This window comes from Oryctolagus cuniculus, chromosome 6 (assembly GCF_964237555.1).
Source record: "Oryctolagus cuniculus chromosome 6, mOryCun1.1, whole genome shotgun sequence".
Taxonomy (NCBI): Eukaryota; Metazoa; Chordata; class Mammalia; order Lagomorpha; family Leporidae; genus Oryctolagus; species Oryctolagus cuniculus.
Window position 1 is genome coordinate 28,161,307 of NC_091437.1, and position 16,938 is coordinate 28,178,244.

Below are 16,938 nucleotides of genomic sequence, written 5' to 3' on the forward strand. Positions count from 1 at the left end.
AATAGGCACAGATCTGGCTGTTGTGGCCATTTGGCCATTATTTTTCTATTGCAGAGTATACTGATTAGATACAAAGATGGCAGAATTAAGCTCATTTCATCAGTGAACTAAATATTGGACCTGTATATGTTCACCCCATTCCCTCATTGTGCATTTAAAAAAAAAAGCTGTTTATCTCTATGTCGTGGTTGATGCTATAAACTTTTTGTAGTTTTGTTGATGGGAGAAAAGTGAGAAGCAAAGGGAATAGAATAGAAATTTTAAAAAAGATGGTGACTTTATTCCTATTTCTAAATAATATTTTATAATATTACTCAGTGATACTGTTTCTGTCACACACAAACATACACACGTTTTTGATTGACTTGAGAGACAGAGAGAGCTCCCATCTCCTGGCTTACTCACCAAATGCCCATAACTGCTGGGACTGGGTCAGGCCAAAATCTGGAGCCAGGAAATCAATCCAGGTTTCCCATCTGGATGGCAGAAGCCCAATCACTTGAACATTCATCACTGCCTGCCAGGGTCTACATTAGCAGCAACCTAGAGTCAGGAGTCAGAACCAGGTCAGAACCCAGGTACTTACTATAGTTGTCATTCTAACCATTAGGCTAAATGCCTGCCCCTGTATAGATTTATTTATTTGTGTCTGACAGTGGGAGATGTCTAGAGGAGATGGAACCCTTTTATTTTCTGGTGTGTTATATTACTGTCTACTACCTGTTGAAAATAATATTGCTTAAAAGAACACTTGTCACAATCTCTACCCAATAATTGGTGTTGTTTCAGCTTCTAGGAAAGATTAGGTGACATTCTATTTTTTTCCCCACCAACTTGGTTTATTCTTGATACTAAGCTTAGGTTACTGCTTTGATGTGTATCTAGGCAATTCCACCAACTCCATGGTTGCAGACATTCAGCCATTCACACTTTGAGGAAGAACTGCTTTTTGTACATTACTTGTCATTGTCTTACATTATTTAATGCTATGTTTGTTCTGGGAAGGTCCCCCTATCCAGTTAAATAAATTATTCTTAGTTATTTTGTGCTTCAAGCTTCTTGCATATTTATTAACAAGCTGGGTACATTCCTGTTATTATCCTCAAAATCCCATTCTCATTTTGGGTCATCTATTTTTAAAGATTCAAAATATGTAAATGTCCAATCTGGTTAGTGTTTAATGTAGAAAGGTATTTTGAAATTAACAAATGTAAAGGAATAGTCAGTTTTCTCAGAACTTCTAAAATTCTGTGTTGATGTCTGATGTTGATGTTTTATTACACAACTGAAAATTTATTTACCCTGCAAGTTGATTTATACATTGCTTTCTCAAAGCAGTGCATCTCCTTTTTCTTATTTATTGATTGTCATTGAACACTTCAAACGAAAAAACATGGATATACGGCCTTTTTGTAAAGATTTATTTTATTTTAGAGTTACAGAGAGAGAGGGGAAGAAAAGAGATCTTCCATCTGCTGGTTTACTTCCCCAGATGGCTGCAATGGCTGGCGCTGGGCCAGGCCAAAGCCAGGAACCAGGAGCTTCTTCCCTGTCTCCCACATGGGGCCCACGTACTTGAGGCATTTTCCACTGCTTTTCCCAGGCCATTAGCAGGAAGCTAGATCAAAAGTGAAACAGCCGGAACTCAAACTGGCACCCATGTGGGATGCCAGCAACACAGGTAGCAGCTTAACCTGCTATGTCACCACACCAGCCCCAGATTTAAGGTCTTATAGAAGTAGTGAATCTAGTCTTTACCTGACATTTTGTTCAGATAGAAATATAAAGTTGAATATAGATAATATTACTTGGCTGAAGTTTGCTTTTAGGGAAAAATTAACTCCTTGGATCCTTGCACCCACATGGGAGACCTGGAAGAAGTTCCTGGCTCCTGCCTGGCCTAGCCACAGTTGTTGCAGGCATTTGGGGAGTGAACCAGAGGATAGGTGATCTGTCTGTCTCTCCTTCTCTGTCTTTCAAATGAGTAAATATAAATCCTTAAACAAAAGTATTAAATTGCCATGTTATTCGTGTATCTTAACTGCACTCAAGAAAACTGGACAATTTTTTTTTTACCTAGTCTTTATACAGGTTTTTTTGTTTTTTGAGAGTGTTTTACATAGCATACTCATTTTAGATATGTAGTGCAGTGAGTTTTAGTAAATTTACCAAGAAGTATAGCCATCATTATCTGGTTTTACAACTTTTCCAGCCGGTGCTGCGGCTCACTAGGCTAATCCTCCACCTGCGGTGCCGGCACCCCAGGTTCTAGTCCCAGTTGGGGCACCGGATTCTGTCCCGGTTGCCCCTCTTCCAGGCCAGCTCTCTGCTGTGGCCCAGGAAGGCAGTGGAGGATGGCCCAAGTGCTTGGGCCCCTGCACCTACATGGGAGACCAAGGGGAGGCACCTGGCTCCTGGCTTCAGATCAGTGTAGCTACGGCCGTAGCCGCCATTTGGGGGTGAACCAACGGAAGGAAGACCTTTCTCTCTCTCTCTCACTGTCTAACTCTGCCTGTAAAAAACAGACAAACAAACAAAAAAACTTTCCATCCTTCCTAAATGAGCACTCGTTTCTGTTTGGAATTGATCCTTATTTTTACTGCTATAAACCCTGGCAACCACTACTCTACTTTCTGTTGCTGTAGATGTGCCTTTTTTACTATAAACTTGATGTAATTGGCATTATACAATATGAGGTCTTTTGTATCTGGATTTTTTTTTTAACTTTACATGATGTTTTTGAGGTCATCTATATTGTAGTATGTGTCAGTAGTTTATTCCTTCCTGTTGCTAAGTTGTCTGAGTTCTTACTAAGCAAGAACTTTGAATTTTCTGCAGAATAAGTTATTGTACATCAAAAAGCATATTTCCTTAATTTAATTCCTAGTTGTTAGGGTTGTCAATATTAATAATTATTTTTTAATGGACTTGTTATAAGGGGAGTAGTTTAAGTGTAATTTAAAACCTTAAAATAACTATTTTCCTTCATTTTTAGCCTCACTATCATAATGGGTAATCCTATATGGATTCATCATTGTCTTTCTCATAGGTAGACTTTATTTGAAGTGTTTTTATTTGAAATTAGGATAATTGTCCTTTGTCAGTAAGTTTAAAGTAATGTTTGGGTACAGAAGTGTTAAATACTTAGTGGAGAATTTTAGAAAGATACATCTTGGAAAAAATGATTTCCATTATGTTTTCATATAGTAAGAGAAATGTTTTTTCCCACCTTGAAATTCAACACTTATGCTTACTTTGAAGTGTAAACTGAGTCTCTTGTAGTAGGCTTTACTTGTGTAGTTAATGTTGTTAAAAGAACAGTTATTCTAAATGAACAGTGAAACTAACATTAATGGTATCCTCAACCCTATTTTGTTACTCCTAAATGTTCTTTTTTAAATATCCAATCTAATCAAAAGGATTTTGAGATTGTTTCCTCTTTATTTTCCTTTCTCTGCCTTGATTTTCTTATTTTTGAAAATCCTCCTAAAGACAAGGTTTTTAAAAATTCACATTTTGAATTGGCAGCATCCTAGATTGTGCTGTGTGAAATAGCTTAGTATAGGTTTTAATTGGCCTGACACTTGTGTGACTCTTTGAACATTCATTCTGCAGCATTAGTTATAAGGGCTTTGTGGGGGGAGGTCCATATGTGTGGGAGGAGGGAGTGATTTTTTTTTTTTTTTTTAGCATGGCACTTTTTCAAACATTTTTCATGTGCTTAGGTCCATCCAAGCAGAAGTCCAGTTCCCTGCAGGTAGCAGATCAGGACCTACTGCCACCTTTTCACCCATACCAGCCTTTGGAGTGCATAGTAGAGGAGACTGAAGGCAAGCTGAATGAACTGGGACAAAGAATTAGTGCTATTGAAAAAGCACAGCTTAAGTCATTGGAGTTAATTCAAGGTGAACCTCTGAACAAAGATAAGATAGAAGAACTTAAAAAGAACAGAGAAGAACAAGTCCAGAAGAAGAAGAAAATACTGAAAGAACTGCAGAAAGTGGAAAGGCAGTTGCAAATGAAAACACAGCAGCAATTTACCAAAGAATACTTGGAAACCAAAGGTCAGAAAGACACAGTGTCGCTACACCAGCAATGCTCTCATAGAGGAGTCTTCCCGGAAGGGGAAGGAGATGGTAGTCTCCCAGAGGATCACTTTTCAGAGTTACCTCAGGTTGACACAATCTTATTTAAAGATAATGATGTTGACGATGAGCAACAGCCTCCACCATCGGCAGAACAAATTGATTTTGTCCCGGTCCAGCCTTTATCATCTCCACAGTGTAACTTTTCCAGTGATTTAGGTTCTAACGGGACAAATTCTCTTGAACTTCAGAAATTATCAGGTAATCAGCAGATTGTAGGACAGCCTCAGATTGCTATTACTGGACATGATCAGGGGCTGTTAGTTCAAGAACCAGATGGACTAATGGTGGCAACTCCAGCCCAGACGCTTACCGACACTCTTGATGACCTGATAGCAGGTGGGTTAAGAAATGTATCTGTAATAGTTTCTCTTTAATCTCTGTTCTCAACTTCCTTACATGTCCCTCCAAAAACATATACTTTATACTTTCCCATTTTAGAACTATCTTTGTAAAATTACTTGTTTCTTATATTTTGGAAATGAATTTAACCAAGTTCAACAGCACTAACACACAAAAGTATGTTTCCAACTCTTCATTTTTGTCATACTGCAAAGGCAAAGAAATAAAATGGCCATACTCCTTTAGGGTTTAAGGATATTTGCATAAGATTATACATTAAATTGTCCTGGTGATTTTCATGTTTAGAAATCATAATTTTAAATAGCATTGCTTTTTCTGTATAAGTTTATTAGATGAGTTTCAATATTTCTAATTAAATGAGATGTTCAGAAAAAAGTTAGCATTGCAGTTAAAATATTTGTGGTTAGAAAATTAATGTACATTGAAATTGCTACCACTTAATGATTTTGAGAATGGGATTTTTACATTACCTTTGTCTATGAAAACACACAGACATATCAAACACACAAACACACACATACACTCCCAAACACCAACATGCATTTTTGTAAAGAATAAAAAGAAAGGCCTTATAACCTTAAAGTATATGTTTCTGTTTATTGTTGTGTGGAAAATTACAACTAGATTTGAAATGAGGTGCACAAGTTTACTTTCCCTTTCATTGTCCTTGCAGCAGTGGGAAAACAGTGCAATTAATCATTTACCTTCCTAAAGATGGCTGGTGAATGTATCACCTCCATGAGAGCCCAGTTCAGAAATGCAGCCAGAATGGCTGTTGACAGTGGATGAAGACCAACAACTAAGATGTAGCTGGAGTGATATTCAAAGGCAGGCCAGTCCTCTGTCTCTTGATTGCAACATTTTTTTTCCCTTACTGTTGTCTGTTTCCGCTTGTCATTCTCTTCCCCTCCTCCCATCCCAGTAATGCTATCCCAGTTTTCTTTCTTCTTTTGTGAGCCCTTATCTTCCTAATCTTTACTGGATCTTTAAAAATGTGAAATAAGATTGCATAAATCAGGAATTTTATTGGGCATGTGTGTGACTTCCAATGGTTATAGAATTGTGACTGCCTTTGAGGCTTCTTTGATAAGTAAGGTATTGCTGTGCAGAGGAAGAATGTCTTAGTTTCTTAAAGAAAGTAAAATGCTGTGAAGTATTTTGAAGAGTTAGGTTCTTTATTCTTTAATTCGGGTTTTTATAGCTTCAGGCTGTAGCTGCTTTAGTCATTATCATGGAAAGATGTTATAAAGTATGAATGAATTACAATTTTTATAGTTTTAATTTCTAATCTAGATAAAAGCAGATATTATAATGTTAAGCTTTATTTTGAATAATGATGAAACTGGTGAATGGGAATAATATATTTAAGATGTAGTGTTCTGTAAGTACCATCATAATATTCTTAATTAAGTTTTCAGTTTTCTGATAGGAAACTCTATAGTCATAATCTTTTTTTTTTTTTTTTAAGAATTAGAAACAGCTCTAAAGGGAACTTCTAGGTGTCAACTTTGTGGTAGTATTTATAGAAGGTGAAATTTTGCTTATTTCATTGGAATTTGTTCTTAAATTGAAATATAGTCTTTTTCAGAGTTCACACAAAGCTGTTCAGAAATATATAGCAATAATTATATTTTCTTTGTTCAAGAAGATGGCTTCACTTAAAATTGTTTTCAAATTCCAACTTTCTTTTAAATTTTAGTAGAGAATACAATGTATTTTAGGTTTTACTTTAGAGTAATTATAATATCTCTTTTACTTTTTAGAATATTATGTAAATTCCTATATATAGTGGCAATAAATTTCCTTACATTCAGAAGTGTGTTTTCTCTGTTGATGTTCTACTCTAAAAATACATATCATAATGATTTGGTTTTATTCATGCCGTTACTTGATTAGCTGACTAACTTAGCCTTCTAGTATGTAGTCCTGTATGTGTTCTCTTTGATTTGGTCCCACACAGAATATATGTAAGTCTTTGATTAGGAGCAGGATTCCTCCAGTCCTTTTCTTCTGATAGTGAATGTTGAGACTTCAGTAGTTAACCATAATAGCTAGTGATTCTTGAAGTTCAAGTTCTTGAAATTTACAAAACGATTTAAAGAAATTCTGAGTAGCTTTGGTAATTGAGTAATTCTAGAAATACTTAGTAAAATTGTTACTCTTAATACATAAACATTTGTTAAAATTCAACTAATATCTGTTTGTACTTATATGCCAGCCTTTGTGCTGAATGCTTGATACACACACACACACACACACACACACACATATTACCTTGTGAGCTACTGATATTCACCCTATAAAATAGGTCCCTGTCTGAGCTCTGATATGTCTTTTGAAAAACTGAGGTTTAGGGAAATTAAGATGCTAATAAATACCATGATTCAAACTCAGATAAGCCAGGTTAAAGAACCTGAGGTATAATATACACTCATCTGATTCAACTTAAGTTTTAAGTTAAAGATACTGTTATTTCCTTAGCCATCTAAATTTTATTAGATAAAGATTACCTTCATTATTTTTATATTGATTTGACATACCATATAAATTTTAAAATACTCTTGTGACTTTTGGGTGTATTGTTACTGTTGTTGGCACCTTAATAGCCTTTTCCAAAAGAAGTTGCAAGTTTAAAGTGTGAGGGGCCTTCAGAAAGTTCATGGGAAGATGGAATCAAAAGATAAATGTAGTCTGCTACAAAAATAATCTTGAAATCCATGATTTGTTTTTTCATAATGCACATTTTCCATGAAACTTTTAAAGACCTCTCATATTTTGCTGGTTTAAAAAAAATAGGACATCACCAGCGCCGCGGCTCACTAGGCTAATCCTCCACCTGCAGCGCTGGCACAGCGGGTTCTAGTCCCGGTCAGGGCGCTGGATTCTGTCCCGGTTGCCCCTATTCCAGTCCAGCTCTCTGCTGTGGCCAGGGAGTGCAGTGGAGGATGGCCCAAGTGCTTGGGCCCTGCACCCGCATGGAAGACTAGGAGGAAGAACCTGGCTCCTGGCTTCGGGTCAGCGCAGCGCCGGCCATGGCAGCCATTTGGGGATGAACCAACGGAAGAAAGACCTTTCTCTGTCTCTCTGTCTCACTGTCCACTCTACCTGTCAAAAAAAATTTTTTTTTAAAATAGGATATCTTCATAAATGAGATGCTTACAGTAAAATGCCTTTAGCATCTAATTAATGTTAATATTTATAGATATTATTTACATGCAATTACTTAATGAAGTTACTATTATTTATAACAGAGCAATTAAATTTCTTAATCTCACAACATATTTTATATAAATCTTGTATCAGTAAGATTTTTTATGGTAAGACTTATTATCTTCCATATTGCCTATAAAATTATTGTTCTGCAACTTCCAAAAGATTCAAGTAGAGTTTTGCACCTCATTGTTATATCTCCCGTTCTGAGGGTAATATATAAATTTAATTTGAATTATGTCTTGACTTTTGTGATAGTCATTTTCAGAAACATGTCATTCAGAGGCAGGAAACATTTTAAGATTTATGAAAATGTAGTCCTAATATAATTTTTGTAGTATAACCTTTATTCCACATGTAACTTTAAAGTACCTTGCAACTGTCTAGCTTTATCTTTTTACAACTTTTTATTTGTAATTAATCCTGTTAAAGTAATTTTCTGTGGAATGTTCCTGATTATCATTATAATAAGGAGAAAAAATCTTCTAGGATAATGTAGCTCAAAAATTGTATAGTATTCGTATTACAACACATACTTGATAAAAGAGTTGTTAAATGCATTAAAGTATATTTTAAAAGCCAACTCTGTGAAGAAGTGCTATTCTGGCATAGCACTCTAATCACCTATATAAATGTTTTAAATATCCCTTTTTCATAATGAGAAAGATAATCTGAAAAACAAAATGATATATGTTAATTATAGGGCCACTGTTGAAAAGTATTTTTTTTAGCTGTCTTATAAACAAAGCAGTTATTTTGAGGAGTAACAAAATACTGTCTGCTTTTTAATTCATTGAATAACTAAATTTTTGAAGCCCTGTTTCAATTGTCCATTTTATGGGTAAAACATACATATATAATATTTCCCATTTGTCATTGGATAATTATGTTATTTTTGTAGTGAAAGAAGCTGTAGAAATTTATATTCCCAAGATATTGGGGAGGAAGTGGAGATACTTCATGTAGAAGCATAATAAATGAGTTACTTAAGCTGGAAATATACTAAACTGAGTGATTCACACTTGTTGTGAACAGTATCCTTGATTGGGTTCCAGTCAAATAAAAATTGTAGGGGGAAAACATTTTCATTTTTTCTTTTTATAAAAATTTATTTATTTATTTGAAAGGCAGAGCTACAGAGAGGCAGAGGCATAGAGAAAGAGAGATAGGTCTTCCATCCGCTGGTTTACTCCCAGATGGATGCAACAGCCAGAGCTGAGCCAATACAAAGCCAGGAGCCAGGAGCTTCTTCCCGGTCTCCCATGTGGGTGCAGGGGCCCAAGCACTTGGGCCATCTTCTATTGCTTTCCTAGGCCATAACAGAGAGCTGGATCAGAAGTGGTTCAGCTGGGACTCGAACCGGCGCCTATATTGGATGCTGGCACTGCGGGCAACAGCTTTAAGAGTTATGCCACAGTGCCAACCCCGAAAACATTTTCTAACTAGTTGCTTACATTTTCCTTTAAGTCCTTGATTAACTTCTAGTCTAGGTACAGATATAAGTTTGTAAAATAAAGAGTTATTGCTATTATTGAATCTTTATTTTTTCTTGTATTATTAATTGTATTTTTTCTGAGTTTTTTCTTTCTTTAGTAGTTTGTAATATAGTGTAACAGTGTCGACAATCCTATAAAATATCTGCTAGCTACATTTATTTAATACTCAGCATGTGTTATACATTCTCCTCCTTGACTACTCACAAACATGCCTCTGAGATGAGTCCTGTTTCCTGCTCTGTGGGTCAGACTTTATCTTTTTTGAAACATAAGAAATATTCAGAGACAAGAAATATACAACTCCAATTAATTCTGTTTTCACACACCTAGATTTTAAGGTTCCAAATAGAAAGTTTCATTGTCAATTTTAAAAATGTTTTAATTTTCATTTATTTATTTTAGCAGATTTTCAAAGTGAACACTAAATTTAAAAACATGTACTGCGTGGTGTTTTTGTATCATGTAGTCTAGTTTGCTTTTCTTCCTTATTCCCCTACCCCCACTTTTTTCCCCACATTATCCACAACATATTTTTATCTGATTTTTGCCTTTTACAAAGTAAAATGTAAAAGATTTTACAAAGTAAAATATAAAAATGTAAAATGTTTTTTAATTGGAAATTATTTTTTCTGTGTAGACAGCATTGAAAACTACCATTTATTGGCCAGTGCCGCGGCTCAATAGGCTAATCCTCCACCTGCGGCGCCGGCACACCGGGTTCTAGTCCCGGTCGGGGCACCGGATTCTGTCCCAGTTGCTTCTCTTCCAGTCCAGCTCTCTGCTGTGGCCCAGGAAGGCAGTGGAGGATGGCCCAAGTCCTTGGGCCCTGCAACTGCATAGGAGACCAGGATAAGCACCTGGCTCCTGGCTTCGGATCAGCTCGGTGCACCGGCCACAGCGCGCCAGCCGCAGCGGCCATTGTGGGGGTGAACCAATGGAAAAGGAAGACCTGGCCGCAGCGGCCATTGTGGGGGTGAACCAATGGAAAAGGAAGACCTTTCCCTGTGTCTCTCTCTCTCACTGTCCACTCTGCCTGTCAAAAAAAAAAAAAAAAAGAAAAAAGAAAAAAAAACACCACCATTTATTGTGTGCAGTAAATATTGGGGAGTGTGTTAAATATTTTGTATGCAAAACTTTCCATTGCAGAGACTGTAATCCACATACTGTATATAAAGAAAATTGAGACTCAGAGAAATTAAATTACTTGCCGGCGTGTAGATTGATCTGATTATCATTTAACTGTATTGTATTACTGATGTAGAAATGTCAGTTTTCTGTGTTTTTTCTGTATACTAATGATCTTACTCTTTTAAGTGAAATGTAGCAATATGAATTTTGTTTTTCAGCTGTGAGTAGCAGAGTACCCACTGGTTCAAACAGTTCTCAGACCGCAGATCGTTTTGCACCTGAATCCTGTTCACAGACTTCAAGCAATGTGGCTTCCCAGTCTGTCCCCTCTGTGTATCCATCAGTTGACATTGATGCACATGTGAGTAGATTGCTTTACTTAAATTTATTTTATATGCTATGATTTTCTTTGAAAAGGGAAATTTTTGTATCTTTATGGGGAAAAGAAATATTATTTGCTTTTCAATTGATAACCCCCTTGTAAAAACAAACAAACAAACAAATCTAAAGGTCAGTGTTGTAGCCTAATGGGTAAAGACACCACCTTTGATGCTGGCATTCTAGTTGAGTCCTGGCTGCTCTGCTTCCAATCCAGTTCCCTGCTAATGCACCTGGGAAAGCAGCAGCAGATGGCCCAGGTGCTTGAGCCCCTGCAACCACGTGTGAAACCCAGTTAAAACTCTTGGCTCCTAGCTTCAGCCAGGCCCAGTGCCAGCAGTTGGGGCCATTTGGGGAGTGAACCAGCAGACGGAAGCTCTTTCTGCTCTTCCTCCCTCTCTCTCTGCAACTCTGACTTTCAAATAAATAAAATAAGTCTTTAAAGAAATTTTTTTTTCTTCTAGACTGAAAGCAATCATGACACAGCATTAACATTAGCTTGTGCAGGTGGTCATGAAGAACTTGTGTCTGTACTCATTGCAAGAGATGCTAAAATTGAGCACAGAGATAAAAAAGGTAAGAAGTAAAATCTGACTATAATTACACCGGAAAAGAGTTGTAGCCTTTTCACTGTAAGTAAGTTGTTCCAAGACCATCTCAGTGATTAGATATATATGTACATTTCAGTTAGGACTATCCAGATTCATTAATCTGCATAGGCAAATAATTCTCCAGTAATTAAAAACATGACAGACATCAGTGAATTAGATCAATAATTGGTTGCTTCTTAACCCAAAGGCACTTCATACAGAGGCATCAAAGCTTATTATGGGCATTAATTTCAATAGTTTTTATTGACTTGCCATTTACTTTTTTCAATAGTCTATGGAGTTTTGTTACTAACAAAAGATTTAGAACAATTTCATACTAAATGGTTATTTGTATCTGCTCAGAAGGCTTTTTTTCTTTATTAAAAGGAAATTTAGGCCAGCGCCGCGGCTCACTAGGCTAATCCTCCGCCTGCGGCGCCAGCACACCGGGTTCTATTCCCGGTCAGGGAGCCGGATTCTGTCCCAGTTACCCCTCTTCCAGGCCAGCTCTCTGCTGTGGCCAGGGAGTGCAGTGGAGGATGGCCCAAGTGCTTGGGCCCTGCACCCCATGGGAGACCAGGAGAAGTACCTGGCTCCTGCCATCAGATCAGCGCAGTGCGCCGGCCGCAGTGCGCTAGCCGTGGCGGCCATTGGAGGGTGAACCAACGGCAAAGGAAGACCTTTCTCTCTCTCTCTCTCTCTCTCTCACACACACACACACACACACACACACTGTCCACTCTGCCTGTCAAAAAAAAAAAAAAAAAAAAAGGAAATTTAGGCTGGCACCGGGGCTCACTAGGCTAATCCTCCACCTAGCGGCGCCGGCACACCGGGTTCTAGTCCCAGTTGGGGTGCCGGATTCTGTCCCGGTTGCTCCTCTTCCAGGCCAGCTCTCTGCTGTGGCCAGGGAGTGCAGTGGAGGATGGCCCAAGTGCTTGGGCCCTGCACCCCATGGGAGACCAGGAGAAGTACCTGGCTCCTGCCATCAGATCAGCGCAGTGCGCCGGCCGCAGTGCGCTAGCCGTGGCGGCCATTGGAGGGTGAACCAACGGCAAAGGAAGACCTTTCTCTCTCTCTCTCTCTCTCTCTCTCTCACACACACACACACACACACACTGTCCACTCTGCCTGTCAAAAAAAAAAAAAAAAAAAAGGAAATTTAGGCTGGCACCGGGGCTCACTAGGCTAATCCTCCGCCTAGCGGCGCCGGCACACCGGGTTCTAGTCCCAGTTGGGGTGCCGGATTCTGTCCCGGTTGCTCCTCTTCCAGGCCAGCTCTCTGCTGTAGCCCGGGAGTGCATTGGAAGATGGGCCAAGTGCTTGGGCCCTGCACCTGAATGGGAGACCAGGAGGAGGCACCTGGCTCCTGGCTCCAGATCAGCACAGTGCGCCGGCCGCAACGCACCAGCTGTAGTGGCCACTTAGAAGGGTGAACCAACGGAAAAAAGAAGACCTTTTTCTCTGTCTCTCTCTCTCTCACTGTCTAACTCTGCCTGTCAAAAAAAAAAAGAAAAGAAAAGAAAAGAAAAATTTAAAATAGTGGATTTTTAAGTAAGTAAAAGATGTAAATTTGTTTGACATTTGTATATTCTGGTTTAGGTTTCACACCACTAATCCTGGCTGCAACAGCAGGGCATGTTGGGGTTGTTGAAATTCTTCTGGATAAAGGTGGAGATATAGAAGCACAGTCTGAACGAACTAAGGATACTCCGCTTTCATTGGCGTGTTCTGGTGGACGTCAGGAGGTGTGTTAATGTTGACTTTAATTTTGTAAACATTTTTGCTTATATTTTTTCAGTATGCATATGATTATAGTGTTTTAGATACATGAATAAATTTTACATGCATTTTAACACATTCCATATACTTTCAGAGAAATGGGGTTATGTTGAATGGAAATGCTCTTTTTAGGAATCTGTTTCTTGCCCTTAAGTCCAAATTCTCTTTGTTTTTACACTTATTGGAGTTGGATGAACCCCAGTACTAATATATATGACATAAATTCATTGCTTAAAATTTGGCAAATAGGGTAGCTCGTTATTTCAATATAAGGGATTTCAAAGCTGTTAATTTGAATCCATTTCTCTAATGCTGATACTTAAATATTTAGGGCCAATGAAAATAATTAAAATGTGAGAAATTTGGAACAGAAAGTTGTAGGTTCTGTTTCTTTGTGCTTCCTTCATTATAAGTTGATCCTTTAGTGTAACCTGGCTTTCTCTGTTAACATTTTACTTTTTAGGTAGTAGACTTGCTACTGGCTCGAGGTGCAAATAAGGAACATAGGAATGTGTCTGATTATACACCACTGAGTCTAGCTGCGTCTGGAGGATATGTTAATATCATTAAGATTCTGCTTAATGCGGGGGCAGAAATTAATTCAAGGTATCACCTGTGCATTCATTTTATTACTCATGATTAGTATATTATTACCTTGGAGTTAGTGTCTTCTCCTGGATCTTTGGACAGATATCATTTTGAACTAAGACAGTTCTGAAGTTGCAAAGTCAGTTCTTCTTATAATGTACCTGTAAGTAATATAAGTAATCTAAGCATATTTCAGTAATGTGGGTGCTTTTAATAGGTGTTGCTTCAAAAAGTACTTTGTTATATGTAGTTGGAAGTTTGTAACCCCTAAATAGGAGCTACGTTTTTAGTTGTGAGATTTTCCTGTTATTTATTGTTGATCTAAACTAGGGGTGGGGAACATCAGCCCATGAGCCATATAATACCCACAGAATATTGGTCTGGTCCTGTTAGCGTAGCCACAGGCAGGACTTCAAATTCAATAAATCTGTTAGCTGGCTAATTTTTAAGTTGATAATTTTGTATGGCTTACAAATGATAGTATAAATATCAATATGGCCCTTAACAGAAAAAAGGTTCTCTACCCCTGTAAAAAATAGAAAATCTCTTCATTGGTGTTATAAATCTTTCTTTTTACTGAAACATTTTCATGTTTAATGCTTTACAAAAAGCATAAGTAACATATTACAATTTTCTGAGCACATTTTCCCTCCTAGGACTGGGAGTAAACTAGGTATTTCTCCCCTGATGTTGGCTGCAATGAATGGACATGTTCCTGCAGTGAAACTGCTACTTGATATGGGTTCAGACATTAATGCTCAGATAGAGACAAATCGGAACACAGCCCTCACCCTGGCCTGTTTCCAGGGCCGAGCAGAAGTAGTGAGTTTGCTTCTGGACCGAAAAGCCAATGTGGAACACAGGGCAAAGGTAAGCATTTTGTATCTTGTTTGCTATTTCGGATATATTTCTAGTGAAAAGAATGTGATATTTCAACTCAATTGAATGTAATTTTTATTTTTATTGAAAGATTTTTTTTTTTAATTTATTTATTTGAAAGGCAGAGTGACAGAGAGAGAATGAGATCTTCCATCTGCTGGTTAAACCCCCAAATGGCTACAATGTCCAGAGCTAAGCTGAGCCAGACCAGGAATTCCATCGTGGTCTCCTAATAGATAACAGGGCTATCTGCTGCTGCTTTCCCAGGTGTATTAGCAGGGAGCTGGATAGGAAGTGGGGTAGCTGGGACTGAAGCCTGCATTCCAATATGGATGCTAAATGGTTATTTGTATCTGCCCTGAACTGTAACACCAGCCTCATATTACCATTGTTAAGAACCTCAAACAAAAAATTAGTTCATAGATTATAAGATGTAATCTGACCATTTCAGATTCTGACTTTCATGACTGTTTGGCATTTAAAACATAGAAGTTAGTTTTAAAAAAAGTATATAGTCTTTTTTTTTTTTTTTTTTTTTTTTTGACAGGCAGAGTGGACAGTGAGAGAGAGAGAGACAGAGAGAAAGGTCTTCCTTTGCCGTTGGTTCACCCTCCAATGGCCACCGCAGCCAGCGCGCTGCGCTGATCTGATGGCAGGAGCCAGGTACTTATCTTGGTCTCCCATGGGGTGCAGGGCCCAAGCACTTGGGCCATCCTCCACTGCACTCCCGGGCCACAGCAGAGAGCTGGCCTGGAAGAGGGGCAACCGGGACAGAATCCAGCGCCCTGACCAGGACTAGAACCTGGTGTGCCGGCGCCGCAAGGCGGAGGATTAGCCTAGTGAGCCACGGCGCCGGCCCATCCTCTGGGTATCTTCTCACATGCCTCTAACAGCCTTACTTGGGCCAAGCCAAAGTCAGGAGGCTGCAATTGCCCCCAAAGTGCATATTAGCAGGAAGCTAGACTCATAAGTATCCCAGACAGTGCTTGTTTTGTTTTGTTTTGTTTTGTTTTTTGACAGGCATAGTGAACAGTGAGAGAGAGAGACAGAGAAAGGTCTTCCTTTTCACCCCACAATGGCCACTGCAGCTGGCGCCACTGCACTGATCCGAAGCCAGGAGCCAGGTGCTTCTCCTGGTCTCCCATGCGGATGCAGGGCCCTAGGACTTGGGCCATCCTCCACTGCCTTCCCGGGCCATAGCAGAGAGCTGGACTGGAAGAGGGGCAACCAGGACTGAATCTAGTGCCCCAACCGGGATTAGAACCCAGGGTGCCAGCGCCACAGGCAGAGGATTAGCCTATTGAGCTGCGGCGCTGGCCAACCAGATAGTGTTTTAACCACTGCAACTAATATCTGCTCCAAGGTTTGGATTTCTTTGGTTAGAACTGTTGGATACTTAAACCCCTAGAAAAACAGAGCTTAAATGGAATTCCTTATAATCAGACAGCAGCTAATCTGGTAGTAATTTTCTCCCTGAACTTCATTAGTTATGTTTCTTTAAACTCAATGCAACATTTACATTTTTTTAAAAGATTTATTTTATTTATTTGAAAGACAGAGTTACAGAGAGAGGTAGAGACAGAGAGAGAGAGGTCTTTCATCCACTGTGGTTCACTCCCCAGATAGCCGCAACAGCCAGAGCTGAGCTGATCCAAAGCCAGGAGCCAGGAGCTTCATCTGGGACTCTCACGTGGGTGCAGGGGCCCAAGCACTTGGGCCATCTTCCACTGCCTTCCCAGACCATAGCAGAGAGCTGGATTGGAAGAGGAGCAGCCGGGACTAGAACTAGCATCCATATGGGATGCCGGTGCTTCAAGCCAGGGCTTTAACCCACTGTGCCATAGTGCCAGCCCCAATATATTTTTAATCTATGAAATGAGCTATTGTAGTTTTCCATCAGACTTTTCATCATATACGAAAATGAACCTTTCCTGCTATCCAGTTTGTTTTTTTATTGCAAGTATTCATTGTAAGTTATGAAATTGTTTCTTTTAGTAAAAGGTAATATAAGTGAATTTATTCTAGCATGTCTGACAAAAGGTAACAATTTCTACTTGCTGTTTAGTAAAATTCATGACTGAATATTGCTTAGCTCTTTGAGAGAAAAATCAAAAATGGAATCTCTTCAAAGTCAATTGCTTTAGTCTTTCGAAGAAATTATGTAAGAGCAGATGTTTGGCCCAGCAGGTAAGTCCCACTGGGGATGCATACATCCTGTGCTGGGAGCGCCTGGAGTCGTGGCTGCTCCAGCTTCTTTGTGGTGTGTATACCCTGGGAGGCAGCAGATAATGCTAAAGTGCTTGGGTTCCTGCCATCCACGTAGGAGACCCACATCCTGGCTCCTGGCTTTGGCCTGGCCCAGTCATTTGAATCGGCAGA

The 16,938-nt window shown here is 39.0% G+C and overlaps 1 protein-coding gene across 7 annotated transcripts in view; it reads left to right on the forward strand.

The window, feature by feature from the left end:
- The window catches only part of ANKHD1 (ankyrin repeat and KH domain containing 1), a 146,805-nt gene that overhangs the window by 104,081 nt on the left and 25,786 nt on the right, over nt 1-16,938 (forward strand). For 4 of the 7 annotated variants that reach the window (XM_051844279.2, XM_051844281.2, XM_051844280.2 and 1 more), the window contains exons 15-20: nt 3,726-4,484; nt 10,561-10,703; nt 11,185-11,296; nt 12,913-13,058; nt 13,556-13,698; nt 14,337-14,550. In XM_051844279.2, the coding sequence (XP_051700239.1) occupies nt 3,726-4,484; nt 10,561-10,703; nt 11,185-11,296; nt 12,913-13,058; nt 13,556-13,698; nt 14,337-14,550 (1,517 nt within the window). Of the gene's footprint in view, nt 1-3,725; nt 4,485-5,181; nt 5,337-10,560; nt 10,704-11,165; nt 11,299-12,912; nt 13,059-13,555; nt 13,699-14,336; nt 14,551-16,938 lie in introns of those variants that run through there. The other 3 variants (XR_007918974.2, XR_011389767.1, XM_051844282.2) reach the window with 2 other exon arrangements.